The sequence below is a fragment of the Haemorhous mexicanus genome, chromosome 2, assembly GCF_027477595.1.
Source record: "Haemorhous mexicanus isolate bHaeMex1 chromosome 2, bHaeMex1.pri, whole genome shotgun sequence".
Taxonomy (NCBI): Eukaryota; Metazoa; Chordata; class Aves; order Passeriformes; family Fringillidae; genus Haemorhous; species Haemorhous mexicanus.
The window spans coordinates 107148714-107174622 of record NC_082342.1 but is presented as its reverse complement, the minus strand read 5'-3'; the positions used below and the strand labels follow the sequence as shown (position 1 = coordinate 107174622).

General features: G+C 41.8%; 1 protein-coding gene across 2 annotated transcripts in view; it reads left to right on the top strand.

The window, feature by feature from the left end:
* The first annotated feature begins 297 nt into the window (after positions 1-297).
* Positions 298-25909, top strand: part of SH3KBP1 (SH3 domain containing kinase binding protein 1) — a 212830-nt gene continuing 187218 nt past the window's right edge. The window contains exons 1-2 of one of the 2 annotated variants that reach the window (XM_059839862.1): positions 298-701; positions 25144-25275. In XM_059839862.1, coding sequence (XP_059695845.1) covers positions 25234-25275 — 42 coding nt within the window. In that variant the 5' untranslated portion in view covers positions 298-701; positions 25144-25233. Of the gene's footprint in view, positions 702-25143; positions 25302-25909 lie in introns of both variants that reach the window. The other variant, XM_059839861.1, reaches the window with a different exon arrangement.

The window sequence follows — 25909 nt, the reverse complement described above, 5'->3', positions numbered from 1 at the left end:
GCCCAGCGAGGACGCGCCCCGTCCCCTCCCTGTGCCCGAGGAGTCCTGCCCCGAGAGGGAGGGAGCCACCCCGCTCCCTGCCGAGGCTCCGCTCTCCGCCGACCCTGCCCCCGCCGGGACCGCGGCGCGGCTCCGCTTCCTGGCGCCCTCCCCGCCCTCCTCTCCCGCCGGCCCGAGGCGGCGCAGCGGCTCTGGCGCAGTCTCGCGACACTTCCCGCAGCGCGGAGCCGGAGCCGCCGCTCGCCCCGGCAGCAGCAGCGGCAGCCGCGGCGGTCGCTGCCCGCGCTTGGGAGCCCGAGCCGCTCCCGCCCCGCGCCCCGCCGCGCTCACCGCCCGCCCCTGCCGCGGCTCGGCGGCACAGGCTCCTCCGGGCGCTTTCGCTCTGGGCTGCTTTTCCCGGCGCAGCGGGGACCCAGGTGGCTGCAGGAGCTGAAGGCTGAGCCCCTTCTCTAGCTTGATTTCTGTATATTTCCTTTTTCTCACACACGCCGGGGGAGCCGCGGCGCAGGACGCAGGATGCAGCCCGGCTGCGGCGGGTGCTGAGCGCGGTGGCCGCCGGAGGAGGGAGCGGCTCTGTCAGCGCCTCCGCTCCGCGCGGCGGCGACTCGGGCGGTCCCTCGCCCCCTTCCTCGTCGTGGCCACCCGCCCCAAACTTTCAGCCTGTTGTCGCTGCCAGGCGAATCCCAGCTCGACATAAATGGGTGAGTTCAGGCCGCCGAGGTGGCGGTGCCGGGGACCAGCTGGGGCTCCCGGCTAGCCGGTGGGGTGCATGTGCCGCTGGGGGCGGCGGGAGGGAGGTGGCCGCCACCGGCCTCCGCTCCTCCGCCTCACGGCTTTTAACTTCTCCCCTCCCCCGGCCGAGGGAATAATTGTTTTCATGTGACAGGCGGAGAGGTCGGTGTTGGCGGCGGCGGGGCGACGGCCGGGTGCCCCCCGGGGCTGCCGCTGTGGGTGCTCCCGAGCGGGGCTGACACGGTTTCGAACCCTCCCGAGCATCGGCTGCCCATCCTCGCCGCCTTCCCGCCGGGCACGGCCCTCCCCGGGCACTCTGGGGTGTGGTGGCACCGGGCCGGGCCGGGCGGAGAGAAGAGACACCTCCGTGCCGGGCGCGCAGGTTGCGCTCCGAGGGCTGCGGCGGGGAGGGATGCACCGCCCGTCGCTGCCCCTCACCGCCCGTTCCTGCCCCGCACCGCCTCTCACTGCCCCGCCGGGCGGGGGCGGCCACGGGGGCCGCTGCCGGGGTCCTTGGAGCCGCGGCGCGTGGGGCGGCCGCGCTTCGGCTGCCGCTGCCCGTGAGGTGTCACCCGCGGACTTCGGGGAGAGGCTGCGCCTGGATGCCCGGCCCGGGCTGAGTAGCGCCCGTTACCTGTGCAGGGGCAGGGAGGGAGGATGGGGATGAATTGAAGCCTTATTTGGGCGAGGCGGCGGCAGCGGCGGTGCCAGGCGCGGGCTGAGCGATGCGCCCGGGGCGTCGCTGGAGTGCGGCTGCCCGCGGCTCGCTCTGCCCAGCGCGGTGCCCGGCGGAAAATGACGGATAGGCGGGAACAAAAGAAGCGGCCGCTGTCGGTGGGCAGCCTTGGTGCACACACCGGCCGGCGTCTGGAGACAGCAGCGAACGGTGCTCCGAAACAGCGGCTTTTGGATGTCCCCAGGCCCCCCGCTGCCCGCTTCGCTCAGGGCTGCGGAAATGCGGTCGGACTGTGGGGAAACCTAAGAGCAGCATCACCGAAACGACTGAATATAATGCGTGATGTGGGAGGACATTTTACACAATTTCACCTGTTGTAATACAGTGACGTTGGGAATATAGTAGGAAATAAATCGCCCCTTTGTTCTTTGCGAGATTAGTTTGTGGGTGCTATGGGAGCGATGCACAGCTGCTCTACCTGTGTGTTACCAGATTAAGCACAAGCTTTTCGCTATCGACTTTCAGTTAGCTCTCCCGTTCGGGCTGAGATGGGCTCATCCCTATGCAGCTCGCTCGGCCCTATCGAGCTCGGCCGCTGCTGGCGGTAGGCCGGCATCCCTGGCTGCCACAGTTAACTGGGGGCATTGCACGAGTTCTGGTAGGGCTGGTCTGCCGGCTCACTGGCGCAGCTCTCAACTTCTGTCTTCTGTCACAGCAGATAGATAGGGTTTTAAACATAGTGTTGTATTGAGAGGCAGGGTTTGTAACTGTAATGGAGCAGAATCTGTACTCAGTAGGGCATGTCATAGGAAATGGGTTTTAAAAATTATTTTTGGTTCCTTATCCTCTTCCGATGCATTTATTTCTTACTAACTTTGTATTGTGATACAATAAGTCTTTTCTGATTTCAGTTTGCTCCATAGTCCAGATATTAGCCTTTATGGTTCAAAAGATTAAGTAAAGCAATAAAGAACCAACAAAGTGATTTGCATTGATAGAGCTTTAGGAAGGTTTTTAATACAGTAACTTGGTAGCAAAGGCCATCTTTTTTCTTTTTACCCACCCATCCCTCTCCTGGGCAGTGATCCTACACATCTGGCTTCTTCAAACCCCTTTCCGATGATGACTTTCCCAAATCATCATGATTCAGTCATACTTTGCTTTGCAAAATGGGAGTGGAGGGAACGTAGATATGATTTAATTGTTGTTTGTATCTTTAAATGGTAAGTGATTCTCATAGTTTGCAAACAAGTAGAAAAATTGTGCAAGGAGGTGAAGATATGCATAGTATGAGAGTAAAATCTTTATAGGAGCTATCAAATGAAAGCAGTTTTATGAAACACATTTTTAACATAGTTAGCATTTTTGTAAGGTATCTCAGATGCAGAAGAGAATAGGTGAATTCTTTGTGTACTGTTCCTGCTAGGAATTTGTGTACTAATCCTACTCAGGATTCCTAATTTTTTTTTAGATTACTTGTAAGCCTTCTTATATTAACCATTTATATTTTCTCAGTGGCACTGCAGGATGTTTTAAGCCCACCCTGTGCATGTGTATATATTGGGTGTATGTTATACATACCTGTATACTGAGATTCAGTGCTTCTTTACAGCACACACCCCAAACCTTACAAGAAATACCTCTTGTAATGGGTGTTTTACGAGCTCTTCTATGTCATTATAGGCAGAGTACATTAAAATTAATTAATTTGCACTTGGAATGGACTTCTAGGAGAGTTGAGTGAAATAATGGTGCAACATAAAAAGGGGGGGATAAGGCAAAGGTCTTGAAGGTATTCATGAATGCAGTGAAACAAGCTTGGTCCCTCTCCTTAAATGTTCGAGAAATGAAGATGTGGTGTTTTGTGGGGACTTGTGTGTGGGAGAGGGTTGTTTGTTTGCTGTTGCTTTTGGGTTTGTTTTGAAACTACTTAGACTCGAGTATGTTCAGAGAACTCAGTCTCAACTGCAAGAGCATGGGGTGTCCACATATCAGATTGTCCTCCTGAAGCTGAAGGTGCAGAAAACAAAGTAGATATGGGGAAACCTGGTTTGAAATGTACTGCTTATCAAATTTAGAAAATGCAAGATTAGAAGTGTGATTTTAGAGAGCAACTGCCATCCTCACAAAGCAGCTGTACAGCTCCTTCTGTCAGTCGAGACACACCTCCCAACTTCTGCAGAAAATGAAGGAAAATCCTTTCTTCTGCCGTGCAGTCTTTGCTTATGTTCAAAGCGCAGCCAGTTTAGTGCGTTAAATGAGGTGTGGGTCCTGTATAATAATCTTGCAATGAAGCTGAAACCTTCATCACAATGCTTAAACACTTTCTTCATCAATATTTTTCATCTAAATGTTTTTCTTCAAGGTATTGTTAAAGCTGTGCTGTTTGGAAAGGGGAAGAGAGGAAGTGCTGCTTTTGTTTAGTGAAATCACTTTGTTCGCCTCTGCTGCCACCATAGCTGGGAGTTTGGATCCAGAGAGAGTCTTGTGCCCTTTGAACCAGTTAGATTACTTCCCCTGGCAGACAGCTGTTGTCTGCGTGGTTTTACATAATTGGTTGAGAAAGGTGCTTGCTGTGGAATACTGCAGCTGGTTTGTACACACCAAAGGAGTATTACACCAAGAGGTAATGCAATTGAAATAATTCAGTCTATGTGAGAGTGTGATTATTCTGTACTAGTTGCAATCCCTTTTTCTGTTTTTACCTTTCTTATTTTTTTTTCATTTTCTAAATTCATCTCTATCCCCTGCCCTCAGCTTTCTCCCTCCTCTGTTACTCTTCACACGTTTCAGACTTGCTGCTTCCTCTGCCTTCCTCTCTCTTACCCCAGCATCAACAGAGGGAGTGCTCTGAGCACATTTCCTGCGTGTGGGGCCAGGCTGACCTCCAGCACCAGGGCTGTGCCCCATCTAAACTTCTGCTTGGCCCTGTGGTGACACCTGGGGAGTGCAGCTGGTGAACTCCCGCAGCCCTACTCTCCCATCTAAAATGATGAATTTTTGAGGCCTGAGCTTAGCAGAAGTTGTACACAGAAGATGGTACGTGTGCTTGTGGTTGCCTTTCCAAAATGGTGGAGATATTGGAGCCTTTCAGTAAGATTTTAAAAATAGAAATAGTATTTGCCATAGAAAAGCTGTAAGATTTTAAAAATAGAAATAGTATTTGCCATTCTAGTCATCCTTGAAGGCAGTTGAACAGTTTCAGCTGAATAAGGAAAAGTAATAAGAAAGATGATTAGCATGACTTTTTTCACTTGGATTTCTTTTTTAAAATAAGGTTTTAAGCAACTGTTAAGTGGCTTTATAGGAAAAAAATTGTGTAAAAATCCTTCTCAACTCGTAAAAAGTCTTTATTCTTCTCATAGGGGGTGTTACTGATTTTAATTCTTTTGTGGTCATTGGTAGGTTTGTTTCTCACAAGAAGGCAGCTACATTGGAGCTGTTCAGGATCAGATGTCCAGTGGTTTGGTGGCATCATACAGCCTGTGAATGGCTTATGATCTGAGTTCCAGTGGAGTTTTCATAAACTGTAATAAAATACTTTCAATAATCTGTATAAACTTTCATTTAAAAATAGCTGGTGTGAAGTTTTCTTCTCCTAGAAATCAAGAGATAATGACACTCCTGTCATAAAAGGTTGTCAGAGCTGCCTTCTATATGGATCAAGATAGTGGTTGGAAATCAATAAATAATAAAATATGTAAGTATGTGTGTATATGTAAAATATTATGAAAATAATTTATGATTGTGGCATCTCTTCTGCTTTATCCTTTGCAGTAGCTCTTCCTTCCTAGACTCTCCGTTGGAGTTGGTTTTTTAAAATTAATTGTTGCTTTTAGCTCAGGAAGTGTGATAAAGAACATAATAACTAAAATGGATGGTTTCTTAAAAGAGCAGAATTCTTGCTTTTGTGCTAATCAAAGCCTCATATGTAGAAAATGACAATGAAGCTGCTAGAAAAAGGTTTTTTTTTTGTCTGCCTGGGTTTAAGGAAGCAATGTAATGAGCATGTAATAATAACAATGGAATGTAATGAAACACTTTATTGAGAAGCAGTTTTGTTTTGATATGAATGCTGAGTGCATACACATTTTTGTTTAAACTGTTACTACTGTAATATATACAATTTATCAATACAAAACGCAATTATATACAATATATACAATTTATCTCTGATGTTATTAAGATTACTTGTTTTGTAATTGTTATCCACTGGATGTTAGAGGGTGTTTTAAGAACACTGGTGGTATATCAGGATTTGTATAGGAGATCAGTGCTGGCCTTGTAGATAGTGCATTGACTCCTTCCCTGCTTAGAGGAGAAGGGTTGCATGTGTTAGGAGGTGAAAAAGGAGAGCTTGGAAATGTGAAATGAGCAGCTGAAATTTCAGGTCTGATGTGTTAGAGGTCACTGACTGAAGTGCTGCAAGCAGGTTAGCCCTGATGAGATCAAAGGAGTGAAAACAGCTGCAGAGATGGTATCTGTTGTTTTGCTCTGATCCTGCTGGTACAGAGCAAGCTTATAAAAAAAGATGATGGATTTTGTATGGTTCCTATCTGTGTGGTTTTAAAAATCCTGGACCAGGGAGCGGATGTTTTCCCTTGATGCAAAAGCAGGAAGTAGCTGCAGGCCATATCTACATTCTGTACGTTGAGGAATGATGAAAGAATATATTAGGGGGAGGGGAAGGATAGAGGAGGTGAGTATCAAGATTCAGTAATTCAGCTAATGTAAAAGTAATTGCTGACAGTCTGCTTCACACTGAGAGGAAACACAATAAAAGCTTGAAGTCCCTATGTGTGAGAGAATATGCAAATACTGCAGTTCAGTAGTCATGGATTGTATTATCAAATGAAGTTGTTTTCCCCCTCCTTTTTATTATTGATAACTGAGAAGCGCCAGTAGAAAGCAACCCTTGAGAATGCAGTGGTAAATCCACAAAGAAGCTGTGTGGTGAGATGACTCTTGCAGATCTTGGCTATGCTTTGTTCCTAACATAACTTTGCCTTAGAGAATGGAGCATCCTGGAGGACAAGCAGTGAAAGGGGAAAGGATGTCTTTGTTCCCTGTCTTACAGCAGTTTGTATCACAGGGGGAGTGTTGCTGAGAATTTGTGCTTCTCATTTAGTATGAAGAATTGCGTGGAGTTGTGGATCAGAAATTATGTGTGTGCTGAAAAAAATTCTCTTTAGCAACAAAGATAATGTATTATAGAATGCTGAGCATTTGTGCAAGAGAAATATCCCTAACTTCTGATTAATCAGTAGTGTCAATATAAAGAGGTGTCTTTTGAACTCTGCCTTTGAATTTCATTAGAAGTATTGTACAGAAGGAAAAAGTTCTTCTTCACCTCATTCTCTGTCTTTCAGACTGTGCAGCTAAATCACTTCTGACAATTGAAACCTGCTCACACCAAAACCAGTGTAAGTTTATTCATTTATTCAGAGATCAAAGACAGCATTGGTGCACAGCTCCCCGAGGAACTAATGCTTTTTTGGAACTGTCAATATAGATTCATGGCATGTGTTGCAAGTCAAGGCCCAATTAGACTAGGTCTAGATCTTTAAAGGTCCCTCCCAAACCAAAGCATTCAAAATGATCTATCAATATTTAATTAGCTTTCAGTGGTCACACTGATTGTATTTAAAAATTAAGTGGTTTATGTCCCACAGATAATTTGTATTGATGAATTTGTGACTTACATTTAAAAAAACCCAACTCGCCTAAAACAAGCAAACAAAATAACCACCCCTGCAAAATAGGAATATTCATAACATGTTATGTTCTCTACTTGTAATTTCCAGGAACTTGCTTGTTACCTTAAAAAGCAACATATTGGTGCTTTTTATTGATAATGAGGTCTAAAAGCAAACAGACACAATAGTCACTTCAGGGTGTTTTCTTGCAAAGAGAGCCTGGCTCTCTTTGTGTGTAGCCCTGTCTTTCTCCATGAGCTGGATTTATAAAGGTTTTCATTAAAGGTAGCAGCCGTATCAGAATATAAGGGTACGCATAAAAAAACTTTTCATTTTTGAGCCAATTGTAAAGCCATTCTTTGAGAACTTTCATGTCAGGTTTAAGTTAAGTATGTTCTCTATCTGTGGTTGCTGATTCATCCTCACCACTGGCAAAAAAACATTTTTCATACTCTGGTAACTTGGCAGAGTTGATTTTTTCTCCCTGATAGGCTTGTGCAGCATTGAAAATTTTCTGTCCTTTTGACAGATATAGAACTGGCCAGCAGCAAGACCTCAGCTTAACTTTTCAGTGTTTTTCTCATTCCTGCTGTTCTTTTGGTGAGGTCTCACTGAGCTCTTATTGAGCTATTAGTGCTCCTCTATTTCCTACTGTCAAAGGGCACACCAGTTTCCAAACTGTGCCCAGAAAAAGATGCCTTTATTTAGAGCTTTTGTTATGGCAAGGTTTAAAAAACTTCTTTGCTGTGAAATTTGGACCACTTATAAAAAAGTGTTTTAGCTTTGGCCTTGTGCTTCCAAATGCAGAGATTAGTAGCTTGCTTTAGAAGAGTGGTGATGCTTATTTATAAACAGTATTTGAATGTTGATGATGATTGACTGCAGTACTTCTCTTTTTTGTTATTCATTTCTTATGAACATTTACTTATTGTCATCAACAGCTTTATGAAAAAATATCCTATCAAAACACCCTAATTTCCCATGAAATAGCCCAGTATTACAGTTTATGAAATTGCAGAACTGCCATTTTCATTGAATACAACTATCCAACTTTTCTGCTTAAATGATCACATTAAAGAAATCCTCAAAAGCTTACACAAGGTAGCCAAAATATCCCAAATAACTCCTTCCAAAAAAAAAAAAAAAAACAAAAAACTAACCCTAGAGAAGCCCGACTTTGTTTCCATCAGACTTTAAGTGGCTGGGTGAAAGGAAGGGATGGAGAAATGAGTACAGAGAGTGAAAGCCTTCCAGTAAAGGCTGAGCTTGAGAGCCTTGCCTTGAATGCACAAGCCAGCAGTTTGTGACAGTGGGAATTCCTGAACACCTGAGAGTGAGCAGCAATGCTTCCAGTCAGGTCCTGCTAGCAGGGAAGACAAAATTGCACCACAGTAGTAAGAACTCACAGGCCTGGTAGTAAGAAATGATTGTAACTTCACTCATTAATAAAATGAAAAATTAAATTAGTTCCAGGAGAGTAAAAAAGTGTCTACAAATTTTTAAATCCTTATTATAATTAAGATTTTTTTTTGATGGTGTGTGCTACACCTTAATATTCAATTCTAATTTTTGTTCAGAGAAACATCAGGGTCCCAACATTTTTGGAGAACAGCAGTTTGAAAGCTTACAAGCTTTTTTTTATATCAGTATTTTTATATTGCATTTGAGAAAGAAAAGGTTAATCACTATTCAATCTTGAAGTCTAGATTTCTTTCAGACTTAAATATTGATATTGAAGTCGAACAGTTTAAGCTCTTCAGCTAGTAGTTTGATACACTTCTGTGCTTTTGTTGCATTTGTTTAATGAAAATGGTAATATTTAAGTTTTTTCTCATTTTAAGGTTCTAAGCCATTTGCTGAACTGAGCTGATCATGTAACTAGTTCAGTTGTTAATCTCAGTCTGATACGAGATTACTTTTAATCTTGGTTCTTTGTTAATTGCTGTATCCTTAATGTCAGAAATGTGTTCTTTGTAGCTATTTTTGCTAGTGACTTGAACAACAAAGTTAATTTTCCAGGTGACAAAACCAGAGTATTTTGTGGATTTTGTTGGCTTTTAAGTAGTTAGCTTATAGATTTGACCAGCTCCTCAGTTGCTTCTTTCTTTGTTGCTTCTTTCTCTGCAAATCTGGTAGATCATGGTGGGTCAAGTTTATCTTTCTGTATGGAACTGCTCCAACATCATAGAGGTAACATGTGGTTAATTAAGGGATTTGTGTGTGTAGTTAATCCAGGCTAGTTAACTTCTATTTTATTGATGGGAGGTTTGCTTAATAAGCAAAATCCTTCTCTGACTTCTTCCTTGCTTGACTAAATGTGTGATGAAAAGAGATTTATCCTTGAACGGCCAGCTAATTTGTACAAGTAACATCAGCTCTTTCTGTTACAAGAAACAACCTTTCAACTGGGAGAGAAATCTTCCTGCTGCTGTTGCTGTTATCTTTGGTTATGATTGTTTTTAATGTTCATCTTCCTGGACAGCTGCTATTTTCTCCTTCATCCAGTAATCTCTTTTAAAATGGGAAAGATCTTTATTTTCTTTGAAACTTAATACAAAAGCCCCTTGTATCTGCTGCTCGTTTCATTCATCAAATACCTTTATTCAGCTTCATTTGAAAATAGTAGAAATACACTTGTCAGTTTTCCTTTGGCCACTGAGGTCAGTTTGAATGGTCTTTGTTCTGTCAGCTCATACCGCCCTTCAGAATTGCTCACTTTGATTTGCATTAACCATGCTACTTATTTTAAAGGCTACCATTTCTGTGTATGAAGCACCTATAAATAGTGCTTTTGATTAACTGACATCTCAATTATCTGACTGTGGTTTGTGGAAGATTAAGGTAACATACCTTCTAGTTCGTGATGAACTATCTTCTGACAATTCAAAATTGTCTGCACTGGTTCTGGAGTCACGAGACATCTATTAATATGTATTCCTCTGCAGTATATTTGATAGTTTGTTCACAGTTGTGTTTGTTCCTGTGCATTTCTCATTCCTTCACCTCATTCTGTCAGAAAGCAGTTGCACCTCTTCTCATCACTTACAGAAGTACACGTATGCTTCTTTACCTTTGTAGGCTGTGCTGTTCTGTTGCTTTGGGTTCATGTGCTGCGGTGGTTTTTGATTGTCTGAGTGTTGTGGTTTTTTTTTTTTTTCTTTTTAAAATAAATCTACATTACAGTTTCTCAGCTGTTTCTCAGGAAAGACGCTCTTCAACCTCTTTTTTTTGTCTGTTCACATACCTGATGCTCTGTCATCCCATATTTTCATATGTACTTCCTTCAAATTCATCTTTCCTTCTTTGACCTGTCTTTCAAATGTACTGCTTCCCTTTTTAGAAAGCTTTATGTATTTCACTTAAAGAGTCTCAAAATTCCCTAAATTAAGATGCAAAGATATACAGAACTCTGAAGACAATCTGGTGTAGAATACAGCACAATTGTAGGTGATCCTTTATGCATTTTATTTGAAACTAGGGACAGAAGAAAGCTTTGGCTAGGATCCCATAAACATGATGTCAGGAAGGAAAGGGATTGACTGTCTTTTAGAGACTATTGCTTTAATCTGCAAAGTTTTTTCAAAGTTGAAATTGGTACCCTGGAATAATGGTAAGGTGTGTGTTGCATATCATGTTTTGCCAGCCACGTTTTTGATATATTCTGATGGAATAGTGGTACCTATGGTATGTGGAGTAAAAAAGGTTGTGGAAGTTGGCAAAGCCAAATACTGAAGTTCCAATGTTTTTTCTTTAATTTGGAGAACTTTAAAGCAGGATGTTGCTATTTTAAGTAGAATTTCAGTTCCTGTCTGTTCAAGCCTGTCAGCGTCTCTCTTGAACCAAAACCAAGGAGCTGATGTAAATGCAGCCTTGTAGGCAGAGAAATTGAATGTAAGAAACACTCTTTGCCTCTCCACACCCTCTGAAATCTACAATTAGTTTTGACTTCCTATTTCCTTATCTCTAAGAACCTGTACCACTCAAAACCAGGGAAGGTCATTAGAAGATTCTTTAAGGGGATGGAGTCCAGGAAACTTTTTCTTAGATGGAAAACAAGAGCTTTCTCCTTAGGCTTGGAAGAAGTGCTCAAGGTAGAAAACATTCAGTGACCACCTTATTCCTGTCCTCTCTAGTTCTCTTGGTTGCATGGTTTAACCTGCCTGTTGCCTCCTGGATGCTGTAGAAAGATTCTGTGCCAGCACCTGAGGAAGTTCTACTTGTCTTGAGGAGAATCTGTCCTGTTGTTACTTCTTTGGCCCCACACTTTGTTTTGTTCCAGACACTACCAGTGTTGGTTTTGTTCCAGACACTACCAGTGTTGGTTACTGGGGGTGGATGAGAGGAGCAGGCTGTCAGAAGAATTACTGCTTATAACAATAGGGTTTATTGCCTCAGTTTGTTTCCTTGGGTTCCACAAAGCCTCATCCTGCTGCTTTCTCCCCCTTTTCCCCCCATCCTCAGTGCAGCAATGGGTTCTTCTGTCTAAATGCTGACTGTTGTTTGTGCTTTCACTCTGTGTGCAGCTCGGCTGAGCATTCCCATTCAACCAGCACAGAGTGGCTCAGATTCCCTTTTGGAACAAGGCTATCATCAGGTCACAAGCTGTTCTGGCTCACAATGAAAGCCAGGGATAAGCTTTCAGATGTCCTTCTTTGGCTTGCATCAGGTTTTGCTTTCAGGATTGTTCTTCTGAGGAGGAGCTCTGTGTAGTGTCTCCCTTTTGGAGGTTTGTTCTCATTGTAAGAGTTAAAGAGGATCCCTTGGAAGGAAGAGAGTGTTTTTTCAGGTGGAAGAGACTTCTTGAGACCTTCAACCTACTACCAGAGACACCTGTTCAAAGAGCTGTGTCTTCTACTTGCAGCATAATCTCTGCTTTCTGAAAGGCTTTGCCTTGTTCAAAATCAAGAGAATTTTTCAAAGAGAAAATTAAACTAAAAAATGTTAATGCAAGTGCCTCATTGCCCAGGCCTACGATGGACACATGGGATTTTGAAAAGCACCATTAAAACAAAACATACTAGCTAATGCCTCTGATGAATATTTTTGTTCATAAAAGAAAAAAAAATATGTTACGTGGTGAATTCCATTTATTGTGACATTCACAAAACACCTGCAGAAACTGATTTGAGCTGAGAAAACAGAGGCATTGAAGATACCATCAAAAACTTATTACTCCGGAATTGCATCCTAAAATCTAAAATTGAAATTTGAAATTTTTTTGATCCACAGAAGCTGGCACATTATCTGATACAATAGTGAAATTTATTTGCCTAAGGATTGTCTGGAACTTGTGAATTCATATATGCAGTTATTTCTAAAGCAGCATTTTTTTCAGTCCTATTGTTCTTACCACAGTTTGAAGGAGAATAAAAGAATCTGATAAAAGAGAAGATGCTAAGGGTCATGAGTGGCACTTTGATGAGATTTCTATATTAATCAAGAAAATATTAAATTGATAGGTGTTAAAGGTGTTCTTTTAACCACGTGTTCTTTCTCCAAATATTCACACCCTACCTTCCATTGGTGCTCACATAATTGAGGAAGTTGGGTGTTTTTAGGTGGTTAATGGCTTTTCTTTCAGTGTGGGGTAGAGGTTTAGTGGAGATGGCTTGATGCTGGTATGTAGACGTTGTGTTGGACCATAGTGATGAAATGCAAATTTCCCATCATCTGAGCTCTTGTACTTAGGACTGTGAGCCCCAGTACACACACACAGAAGTTGCAGCTCCTGTAATGCCCAGTAGTCCATTGCACAGTAGCTGCATCCTTTAATTTCACTTATAAATTATGAAACTGCTAAAAAGTTCCATTCTGGGCCTGACCTTCCCCTGAAAGCGAAGTTTTGTAGCTTGAAATGCTTGGATTTATGTAAGAGGTTAGAAAGAAAAAAGCTGATTATTTCTTCTCTCCATCCAGCCAGCCCAGCTTCTCGCTGTTGTACAGCGCACGTCTTTGTGACAGTTTATAATGCATCAGTTAAAACAGTGCTGGTTTGTAGCCCTAGCATTTGACAGGTGGAATCAGAAAAGTTGCTGCTGGAGTAAATATTTTGCAACTGCTGTCTTAAAAATGAGAGAATTCCATTAAACTGAGGGAAAACAACATAACTTTGAAATTGTTACAAGACACCGTGTTTGTCTGCAGCTGGCATCACACAGCAAAAGTAAAAAACTCAGACTGTGGCATAGTGTGAGCATTTTGGCTATATCAGGCTACTGCTGTCAGCAATCTCTTCTTGCAGAAATTGCCACTTCCAAAAGCAAGAATACCTCAACAGGATGTATCTGTGCACCACTTTTCAGTCTGGTTACTTAATGTAACACCATTTTTATGAGCACTTCCAGCAAATGTGGCTAAGATGCAGAGGAGTATGTTGTATTCTCCCCATCCTCCTCCTGTGCAAGAGGGTTGCTACTTTTGGCAAAGATGTGTGGTGATAGTAACAGCTTAGGCATCTAGTGAAATCCTCCAAGCTCCTCTGAGATCATATTCATAATTACATTCCTGCTTCTCTCTGATGTTAATGAGATGAGGTGGATGTTGCTGGTGTAGAAGCTCAGAGTTTTAGCAAATGCTATGCATTGCACAATATGAAGACCTGTGAACCACTGTTGATCACAACCTCTGCTCATCTTCCTGAGGGTTAAATGATGCTACATCATCTCTGAAAAGGTGGTTATTCCTTGTCTTTTTAATTTTTTATTCATTTGTCTTTCCACCTCAGTACCATCCATTGGCATCTCTAAGTATTATGAGGGCAGCTTTGGGACTAGAATACTGGGCTAGTACTTCTGGGTAATTTAACACAGCACTTGCTTTCATGCATCAGCTTTTGTATCCTGTTTACTTTATATGGTGCTACATTCATTTGCTAGCAGTTCTCATGAATTTAGCCAAGAGGTAGTTTTATAAATAGTTCTCTATTTAGCTGTAATTTGTCTCCTTTTTGTTCTGAAGAAGTAACTCATATCCTTCCTATGTCCTCTCAGTTGTCTGAGATTTAGAAACTGCAAGAGTAGAGAAGCATTACTAACAAGCTTGTATGAAGATATAGTTTGTCAAATGGGACTTATTGGTCTTTTTTTACCTTAAATACTCTTCTCCTTTTCTGTTTTTCTCAGCAATGGGTATAATAATTTGCACTCTTCAGAACTTGGAGTTGTTTTCATGGATATTGAAGGAGGCAGGAACTCACATCAAGATGATGATGTCAAATGTTTTCCTCTGAATCTAATATCTTCCATGTCTTCTGGATGGGTCCTTGTGTGCATTAGTTTCTGAGGAGAAGAGCAATTCCAAAGGTGAACAGCTCTCAAGACAATTTGGCCTCTGAGAAGCACTGCATTTCTTAGTTACAGGTTAACACAGTGCACGTTGTCTGCAAACCTGACAATGTGAATTTAAGTTGGTTTGTTTGTGCATGTTGTGTGCAGTGGGAACATCTGCTGTAGTTGAGAGGCACTCTGGTTGATAGAACCAATGGATTACAGTAAAATTAGTCTCTTTCAGTAGCAGCAAAAATATGATTTGAGTAGTTTGTTGTCCAAGGCAGAAACACCATTTTGCCCGCAGGAAAAGATCAATTAATGCATGGAATAGAAGTTCTTCCTCTGACTGACAGCCACATGAATGCCAAAGATTATCTATGCAATCTCAGTCTTTCTAAACAGTTAAGGAGACTCATCCCAACAAATTCTAGCATGTATTGTTGGATCCAAAGTGGTATTAAGGGGGAATATAGATGTAACTGCTGCCACCTAGAACTACCACAGTGATCTTTCCTTGTTTGCTCCACAGTTCCACGTGCATGGTTTCTGGTGTTCAGATGTGCTTTGGCATATTGTATCAGATATGGTGTGACACTATGAATTCACTTAGAGGCAAGCTACTATGATAGGCTTAAGAAAAAAGTTAAATTCATAGTGTGTCTTAGAAATGCCTAGCTGAAGTAGTTTACTACAGACTTGCTACGAGATGTATATTTTATGTGGAAAGGCCCTACATAAATACAAAAATGCAAACACACTGACTTACTGTTGTTCTTAATCTGACTGTAAATGTGAGATATTTTCAATGGATTGTGGTCATACCAAGTGGCTTAGCTGGAATATAAAGTATTTCTTGTCCTACTGGGTGATTTCCACTCAAATGACTGTGTGTTTGTTTGTTTTAAAAACTGGAACCAAGCATACCTCTTTGAAAAACAGAAAACTAGCTCTCTTCTTTTCTTGGAGGACAGCTGAGGTGTTCTGTCAGCTGGAGTGGCTTCAGCTCTGCTGCTGCCCAGAGAGGAGTCACATCAGGACAGTGCCAGGCCAAGTGTTCACTGTCCTGCAGATGAGGACTTGGCTGGGGTCCTGTGACAGCTCCTCTGTTGCTGTGCCTGTGTGTGACTGTGAATTCACACCACAGAGCTTCCCCTCAAGTGCTTCCCATCTGTCCTGAGTGCTCTGTGGCTCCCTGGGGTGTCCCCAGGTGCAGACTGGCCGAGGATTTGTGGCTGTAACAAGAAAGGACCCTGGGCAATCTGATTTAGGTGGCCCCTTCTGTGGCTGCTCTGCCCTTTCAGGAGTGATGCAGTGAAGGTGCTGTTCTAGGACTATGACCTTTAGCTCCCCCCCATTGTTTGCAAAGGGGAAATAGACAAATCTAATGTAAACTGAAGGCTGGTGTCTAAGTGGAGGAGTCACTGTTTATCATGTAGCATGGATTTAACATCTTGAATTAAATAGTACTGCTTTTCCTTCTGATATTGATTTTTCCTTCCCCTACAGCTTTTCTTTTTCATGAAGTGAAATCCTTGCAAATACTTTTAGCAGGGAGTATTATTCCTGATAGTGTTGCAAAAATGTTAAAAATTGAGCAAAGCTTGGAATTAATTTTTCAAGGAAATTATGGATCTTGCTTGCAATCAAGTAGAAACAAAATGTTGAAGTTATTTTTTTGTGCCACAGACATGCTACAAAACTAACAACTCAGGCTTTCTTAAAAATCCCAGTTGTAATTTACATTTAAGCTGTAAAGTTAGAGGTATATTGGTATTTAATCAATTTTTTAATGGAGGCATTTCCATTTTGGTAGAATGATGACTCCAAGGCCTATTCAGTGACTCATTCCTTCATCTCATATAATAAAGTGTAATGACATTGAGAGAGTTGAGTCTTTATAAACTATAGATTATTTTGTTCTCTGGTAGAAGGGACACATCAGACTTAATATGATTTTCCTTCTCTTCTCTTAGTCCCATTTGTACCCCAGCATCCCTCATGTGATTGGCCTGCCAGCTGCTCCGTGTTCTTAGAGTGAAGAAAACAGTGGCCTTGTAGGTCATATTTGATCTTCAGACCTTCTGGCTCTCCAGGTCTAGTTTAGGAAACCAGCATTATTGAATGTAATGTAGTTGGGGTTTTGGTTGGAGTTTTTTTTGTTGTGTGGTGGGGTTTTTTTTTTGCCCCTGGGTCCCTTCCCTTCCCTTTTTTTTTTTTTTTTTTTTTTTTTGTTTTGTTTGTTTTGTTTTGTTTTGTTTTGTTTTGGTTGCTTGTTTGGGTAGGTTTTTCTTGGGGTTTTTTTGTCCGTCCCCCCGTTTGGTCTAATAAAAGGTATTGATTTTTTTCTCTCCTGGTGGTTCCTAATAATTCACTAATAGTTTTATTGCAGCCTGTCATATAGCAAAAAAAAAAGTGGTTTTTTTTTAAGTATGCCCATATGTGGTATTCACATGCCCTGGGAACAGAGAGAGACTTAGCTTTCTCAGGATTTCTCCTGAGAGAAGCTGTGAGAGAAGCAGAGAAAAGAATGATCAAAACAATTCTTATCTCATTTGCTGCTCCTGTGTTTGAGCCCATGTGGAATGTGTTCTGGGGATTGTTTACAAGAGGTGATTGCTTGATTGGATTCTGGGGATGGTGTTTTGGATTCACTGACCAATTGGATCCAGGTGTGTGCGTGTCAGAACTCTCAGAGAGTCATGGGTTTTCTAGTTAGTTAGTTAGTGATAGCTCTTGTTAGTGTAATACAGTGTAATAAAGTAATTAATTAGCCTTCTGATATCATGGAGTTCTGTGCATCATTCTTCCTGCCCGCCAGGCTCCTCAGCACCGACACCCGTAAGCTCTGAAGGTGTGCTAGGCTCACCAGCTGGTACCCAGGTGTCTCAGGTACAGCAGCACATGTGAAGAAGACCTTGTCTGTTAGGTGAGGCAGATGGAATTCAATGGTCAGATTTTTAACTTGTTATAAGATGTTATCTTCATGCAAAAGTGCGATGCACTCTCTTCTCGGGAAATGTGATTTGAGCTTTAACTGAAAGCTTGAATGCAGAATATTTGCAGGTAGTCTGTCTGGTTTCTGTTCTGGTTTTTTTGGGTGAGCCAATGCAACAAGCGTGTTTGTCCTTCATGTGAACTGAGTGGCTTAGAAATGCGAAAACATAGAATTTACAGCTCTTAACTCCTTGACTGCCATGTCTAACTGTATTTACTGACTTTAATGTCTAAATTTGGTGTGAAGCCAGACTGCTGCAGAAGGTGGTGCTGCCATATGGATGCTGTTACTTGGGTGGAATAGTGCCAAAGAGGTTAATAACATTTCCATTGTGCCTACACACTTCAGATGTCTCACAAGAAACTGATTTAATAACATAGTTTTTGTTGTACAGTAGCAAATCTCTGTTTCTTTTCTTAATAATTTCTTACTTGGAAAGGCACTGTACAATAACTGAAAACAGAGTACAAAGAAGATATTTCTGTCTTCAAGTATTGGTAGCATTATTAAAGAAATTCTGGCTAGGTCAGTTTAAGAGATTAGATTTTACTTGTAATTTAAAATGTGGCAAGGAAACAAACTAAACCGTAAGAAAAATATTCATAATTATCAACAAAATAATTTCACCTGTATGTGCAAGACTAATTTGTGGAAAGAATGAATGGTAGGACCAGTTAAACTTTTAATCAACAGGTTATTTTCTAAATGTGCTTTTTAAAAATACAGCTGTTAGGTTACATTTCAATGCCTGGTTCATATAATTAGCAATTCAAATTGTGTATTTTAAATCCAAACCACTAAGCATTAAATTAAAAAAATATTTGTCCCTGACATTGCAGTAATGAGTTGTACTGTGCCAGTCTCCAGCAGGGCTCTTAATAACTAGCTTTGATTCTATTTCATGAGTTTTTATGTTACAATTTGGATTGATGCTAATATAAGACTAGGAATAGCTGATTTTTGTTGGCATGAGAATAAATGTTCTCCTTGTAGATCAAAATAACTTGAATAGCTTTTGATATTGAATTTCATTCCTGATGTACAAAATGCCTTTTCTAACAGAAAGAGTGGCTAGAGTTTGCTGGCTGGGACAGGTTTGACTTTCAGGCATCATGAGGTACAGTAATTTGAAGAAAATTTCTCTAAAAAGAGAAACCAGATCTGCCTGTCCCAGTTTTGCCAGTTTATTTTTCTCTTGGCTTAAAAAGGATTTGAGTTTTGGCTGTTAATGCAACAATCTGTTTACCTTGGCAGAGCTGGGCCTAAGACCAACCTTTGTTGGTTAACAAATTACATTAATTTGAGCTCACTGTCCATGGAGTGTTTTCTCACATCATGAATCATTGTGCAAACTGGGACACAGTTTTAGTCCAGTTCCTGAGGAGAAATCTAGCACAGCACTTCAGGTATCAGGTATGTTGTACTTACAGATGTGTAGCACAGATCTGATCTGCTTTTTGTAACAAACCTGGATCAGTGTTGTCTCTAATATCAATTCAGCTTCCATGAAGACTAAGTCTCACCTCAAAAGAAAGAAAAAAATATTGTTTGACTGTCAGAATGAATTTTTCAAAGCACTTTGAGGAGGTGCTGTGATTTAGCATGCTTTAGAAAATGAGTTTGATTTTAAAACTGCAACTGCAAGAATCTATAAATTGTAGAGCACTTTTGGCTGTCATGTTCTCTTCAAACCTCAGTACTGTGATAAATGAGAATTTTGAATGATCTCAGAAGTACCTTCCCATCAGTTTGTCACAATTCTGCACATTTGTTAGGTGTACTCTTATTTCTCTTTCCAAACTGTGCTTTTGGTTTCCTTTGAAGAGTTTATAAACATCTTGATTTTGTGGTCTTACTTTGGTGACTCATATGTCTCTGACTGCTCACACACACTTATGGTACAGTAATCAAATTCTCTGAGAGGAGGCAGCTTTTAAAAATATTTATATGTGCTTTTTAATAAGTGGAAACTTTTATAGACAGAGAAAAGCCTGAACAGTGAAGGGTTGGGGTTTTCTGTTTGTTTAAACAAACTTTCAATAAAACAAAAGTGATCAAATAGCTGCTGCCTGTATGTGAATTAGTGCAAACTTCAGGGGGTTAACTCCAGTGCCTCCAGCCTACCCAAGCCACTGTAGAGTCAGGTCAACAGCCCCATTCTACCTTTTGGTGCCTCAGCTTAAGAGAGAGAACATAATTAATAAGAAAACTGTCATTAATGATGTAATTTTTGCAGCCTTCTTAAAGGAAAACTGCAAGAACAGCAACAGATTCTAGAACTCTTGAAAAATATGGGACTTACAGAGTGGGAGAGTTGTCTTCCTTCATTATGTCTTGCTGCAGTCTGAATGTTGAGTAGTTGAGCCAGCGTGAATCCCTGCTGCATTGTCATCTCCTTACAGCTCTCTACCCACCTCCTAGCTGCCTAGGAAGAGCAAGGCAGCCTGTAATTGCACTCATTGCAAAATCAGAATAGGATTTTAAAGCTTCCTAAGCAGGGAGGAGAAATGACTTGACACACGCAAAAAGCGTTGAGTCTTGAAAGCAAGTACATCCTAATAGGCTGCTTAAAAATGAAGATACAGGACCTTGCTTTCAAAAGATCTTTCCTGGGGTTCAACCAAACTGGAAATACCCTGCTGAATAGTCTGAATTTTGCCTTTTCTGAACCACAGTCCTGTTGTGTTCTGTGGAGATAAAAATTTTCATTGATGTGTGTACCTCGCTGCCACTGCTTGAATCCAGTAGTCTTTGCAGAAGTCTTTGGAGAGTTATTGTGTAAATGCAACTTCTGATCCAAATGCACTGGTTGGTCTGGGGTAAACATAGGTATGTGTGTGTGTATATATATATATATATATATATATATATAGACACACATGCACATACATACATACACACACGCATATACATATATATATATGAATAATATTGATGCTAATTTAGGGACTCTAGTTCATATATTAGAAGTAGGTGTAAAAATTTGTTAGTTGGCTGAACTCAGAGGGTTGGGCTTTCCAGATCTTCAGGACCTTGAGGTTTCAAGACCTCAAACCCATAACTTTCCTGAATAAAGGGCAGATGGAACCTGTGCCTCTTGGGGTGGGTTTAGAGACTCCCAGAACAGCAAGCCTGAAAACATGAAGTTTATAATTTCTGATGCCAGGAGGAAGGCTCCTGCTCCACCTCAAGGTCTACAATTAAAGAACAGATTCAATGCTTTTGTAGGTGTTGGGGGTCTGGGTACTCAGTCCAGTGAAGCACCCAAGCTGGTAAATCTGAGCCATGCAGAAGTACCAGGAGAAAGTGGGAAGTGGTAACAGTAGGGAAATTCCCTGCTGCAAGTGTTGGAGACTCCCATCTGCTGATCTGACCCGACCTGACCTGTCATCTAGAGAGCCTTGTTGCCTGCCAGGATCTGGAACACTGCGGTAAAACTGCCAAAGCTTGTCTGCCTTCACACTACTACTCCTGCTGCTCTCTCATGTAGGTTTGAATGATAACACCTGAAGGGATCTGAAATTATCAGCTGTGACTCTATGCTTCTGGGGTGATGACCGAGAGTGTGGGAGACTGGCTGGATTCTCCTTGGTCCTTTGGGTGAGAGCAAAGTGCATTAGGATGAGTGGAGAAATCCTGTGGGTAAGCTGGTTACATAGCTGGTGTCAGCAACAGAATTCTGGTTTTATAATCATGAGGGTCTTCTTGAGGATTGCTTGGAAAAGATGGGATTCACCTGACTAAGGCAAAAGCATCTCTGCTAACTATCTTATGAGCAATTGGAGGACCAGGTTGGCAAACAAAATGTGATACAAACAATGGAGACGTTTTAATCAAAAAAATCAGGACTGATGGGGACCTTTCCCAAGCATACCCATATAAACAAGGAAGTGCTTTTCAGAATTGCTCTGCTACTCTTTCTGGGAAGTCAGCACAGCTGGTTGCCTCTCTGAAATGCCTATGTTCTCATGCAGACAGCATGGAATGCAAAGAAGAGGAATAATATGTCTGCATGCAGTTTCAGAGTTAGGATTTCATTGGGATTGTGAAGATACAGTAGGATAGCTGATATTCAATCACCCTGATATTTACTGGAGGGATACTGGAGCTTGTTTATGTGCTGGATTGGGTGTGAGCAGCTCAGGAGGTTTCTGGAGTGTGTTGTCTACTGGATTTCACACCTGCAAACAATGAACTGTTTGGGGCTCTGGAGGCTGAGGGCAGCCTTGGTGGCACTGACCAGGACATGATAAAGTTCGGGATCCAGAGAGCAGGGTTGCAACCCCAGACTTGAAGAAGAAAGACTTTGGCCTGCTCAGGACTCTGAAACCAGTAGAAAAGGTAAACCTTTTACCTTGCCCCTCCAGGGCAAGGTAAACCTTCCCTTAGTGGAAGAGAATCAGATTAGGGAATATTTAAACAAACTGGTCACATGCAAAGCCATGGCCCTGGTGTGGTATGTCCTGAGGAAGCTAATTGATATTGGGACGTCCTGCTTGATGGTCTTCAAAAAGTCACTGTGATTAGGAGAGGTTCTTTAAAACCAGAAGAATGCACCTCCTGACTTCAGGAAGAGCAAGAAGCCTCATTTTTTTTACTGAAAACTACAGGCTGGTCAGCCACATGTGAACCATTGGAAGATGATGGAAGAAATAATCCTGGAGGCCATTTCCAAACATATGAAGGACAAGAAGACAGTTGGGAGTGGTCAGTGTGGATTTATGAAAGGGAGGTCATGTCTGAACAATCTGTTAGTCTTCTACCATAAGATCACTGACTTGGTGGAGTGAATGTTGTTTATGTTGACTTGAGCAAAGCTTTTGTCGCTGTCTCCCATAACTGGACAAAGTGAGGAGGTGCAGTGCAGGTGAGTGGGAAAGAGTGCCTGACATGCCAGACCCAAAGGGCAGCAGGAGCTGCAGCTGCCCTGGCAGTGGTGGCTCAGGGGTGGGAGATGGGGCTGATGCTGCTCAGTGTGTGCAGTAATGAGCAGGAGGACAGGGCAGAGAGGAGTCTGAGCAAGCTGGCAGGTGCTGCAGAACCGGCAAGTGTTTGACTCCCCAGAGGGTCGTGCTGCCATGTGTGGAGGCTTCAAGAGGCTGGAGAAAGGGGCTGAGAGGATGCTCATGAGCAGAGGGAAATGCCAAGTGCTGCAGGTGGAGAGGAACAACCCCAGGCAGGAGTACAGGCCGTGCCTGGGTGTGTGGGAAGCAGCTTTGTGGAGAAGGGCCCAGGGATGCTGGTGGCCAGGAAGCAGAGCACGAGGCAGCAGCAGCAGCGTGTGCTTGTGGCAGGGGCAGCTGCTGGCTCCCTGGGCTGGTTTAGGCAGTGCTGTGAGCAGGAGGATCCTTCTCCCCTTCTCCTTCCTGGTGAGGCACCTTTGGAGTTGTGTGTCCAGTTGTGGGTTCTCAGGTACAAGAGAGAGATGGAGAGAGCGGAGTGAGTCCTGTGCAGGGCCATGAAGGTGGTTGAGGGATTGGAGCCTGTGACATGTGGGGAAGGTCTGGAAGAGAGGGGACTGTTCAGTCTGGAGAAGAGAAGGCTCAGGCTGCTCCTATTGATGTGTCTGAAAGCATTTTTAATCTTAAAGGTGATCAAACATTGGAATTTCCATCCTTTGAGATACTCAATACTTGGCTGCATAAGCCCCTGAGCAATCTGTGCTTTAGTTGTTTCTGCATTGAATAATGGGATTGGTCTACAGATTTGCCTTCCAACCTCAAAAACTGATTTAGGCAGTGGTTAGTGGTTTGTACTGCAGGTGCAAGCTGATAATAAATTAAGTACCAGTGGGGGCTGTCCTAGAACTTCTTCAGTCTAATGTCTTTATCGAATACTGGAGAAGGCAGTGGAGTGCACTCTCCTCATATCTGTGATTTCTACCAAATTGGTGGAGCAGTTCATGTGTTAAAGAGTGAAGGGATCTGAATCTAGAAGAGCTCTGATTGTCTAGCTTGGAGAAGAGAAATTGGGAGGTCCTAATAGCAGCCTTACAAAGCTTACAAGTAGGTTATCAGGAAGATGGAGTTATTGCCCTGCAGTGGACAGTGGGGCAACAAGACCAGTGAGTGAAAACTGATACAAGAAAGGCTCCAACAGACTGTAGAGAGAAAACCTTTTTCCCATTGAAGCAGTGGAGCAGATTGTACTGCGTGCCCTACCTGCCTCTGTAGGAGGAGGTTGGAGGATTTCAAGACCCTTGTGGGCAAAGTCCTGAGCAACCTGGTTTGACCTCACAGCTGGTCCTGCTTTGAACAGAAAGCTGAACTAGAGATTTGAAGTCCCTCTCAGCCTGAATGACTCTGATTTTTCAGCTATGTTTCACTGATAAATCTTTCATGTTCTCTTGGCATGTCAGCTTACAGTGTGTGGTGCCAGTCTTGGTCTTTTGCTGTTCATTATATAGTTTAGCAGGCCTCTTGTAAACTGGTTTATAGTGGTTTTTGACTTCACAGATGAAGTAATAGAGGAATATTATAAGCCATAAACTTGTGGCTGGTATGTATCCAAAAGTCAGAACACTGCTTTAGCTATGACTTGCAGGCTCTGGAGGAGGGGTGGAGATATTCAGCATTGTGACTGTGTGACATTTTGGGGGTGGAAAGAAGTAACTCTGCTTTCCTGTCAACTTAATTCAGTTTAGTATGCAGGGTTTGTTATTCAGGCAGAACCTTTTTGCTGCCTGTGGTGTAATGGTTGGCTTTGCTTTGTAAGCTGGTATTGCCTGCTTGCAGGCTAGAGCTTGCAGGGTTTACATGGCACAGTCATTTGTGCAGAAAGCAGATGCCTGATACTAGTTCTCACTTTGCTGTTTCAATGGTCGCAGTGCTAAGTGTTTGGTGAGAAGTCTTGGGACAAGCTTTTCCACTGAAGAAAACAGGAATAAAGTTTACAGACATGGCTGTCCAGACCACCAATCTGGCCAGTAAATGTTTGATGAACCACTAAATATAACTATGGTTTCCATGTTGAGTACCCCAGGTGTATTATTTTTGATTCTCTGAAGGAATTTTTCTGTCTTTATGACTTCCCTAATTCTCTAAAGAGACTTCCTTGTGTCTGTGGTTTCAAAAGACTTCTTGGGAAAAGACAGACATACCATGTAATGGTAGCAAGTTTATAATGCTTATAACTCTGATAACAGACATTCAGAGCAGTAGAAGTATTTAATCTTAATTCTTTGATGCATAATCGCAAGTGAAAGTAAATTTTGTCTTTGATGAAACCCCATGAGGGCATGTTCATGCAGCAAAGCTTTGCATTTCTATATAAACAACATAATGATGAAAAAACATCTTGTTAAATATATTTTAGGTTGATAGTGATGTATTAGCAGGGTAGTTGCAGTGGCATGGGATGCTTATGAATTTGAGAACCTTTACATATTTATTTCCATATAAAATAAAATGCTTTGAAAGCCCTGTGAACAAAAGGTAAAACTTTGTCCAAGAAATACAAATAAACTTTGTAATGCTACCAGAATTAATATTGCTGAAGCATCACAAATGGATTTCCTTTAAAAAATAAAGAAAAATGCATGTTGCCTTAACCATGATGGGTTTCTTGTGTGTTTTTTCACTTTGGCCTCTCTCGTAGCAGTTACCCACAGAACATTACAACCAGCATCAATGTTGCTTCTTTGATGCACTGTCTTGGATAAACTGAATATATTACTTTCACTGAGAATATATGATTGCATTGGTTTTCTTATGCCTTTGGAATGCAGTAAAACTTAAATGTAGTCCATAATTGTGCATTTGTGTGTTTCTCTTTTAGTGGAGGCGATAGTGGAGTTTGACTACAAAGCTCAACACGATGATGAGCTGACAATCACTGTAGGTGACATAATCACCAATATCAAGAAAGATGATGGAGGCTGGTGGGAAGGACAGCTCAAAGGCAGAAGAGGTTTGTTCCCTGACAACTTTGTAAGAGTGAGTACAAAGTGGAACTGTTCTTGTGTTGTGTGTATAAGTTTTATGTACTGTGCTGTTAAGGCTAAATATCAGCCTTTATATCATAATATCTCTTATATCCAAAACCATAATATATTGCATATACACATATATTGTGTAGACACATATATTGCATATATATATATAATGCAATGTTTTATTGAGACAATGTTACAAAAGAAAAGATTACTTGCTTTGCAAAGACAAGCTGAAAATAAAAGAAGCTACCCCTACGTTTCTCTGGTTTTCAGTGAAAATACTTGACTTTGTGGTCTGAGAACAAAGAACTTATAGGCCGTGGCATTTTAAATACTTTGTCTTCTCTGTAACAGATTTTGCTTTTCCTGAGTGTTTTATTAGGTTTTATAGAAGTTTTTTTTGGTGACTATTTATTCCTGGCTAAACTAGTTGAGAATAATAAGATTTTTCCATACAGTTCCCTATAAAAACCTTTAAAAAAAAGATTAAGTAGTATTCACTTAATATATAAAATAACTTGCAGTAATCCTTGTTTTAGGATTCTGAGGTTTGGAAAGAAATCATAATTTTTACTGGGCGTCTGTGTTTGCACACATATGTCTGCACAT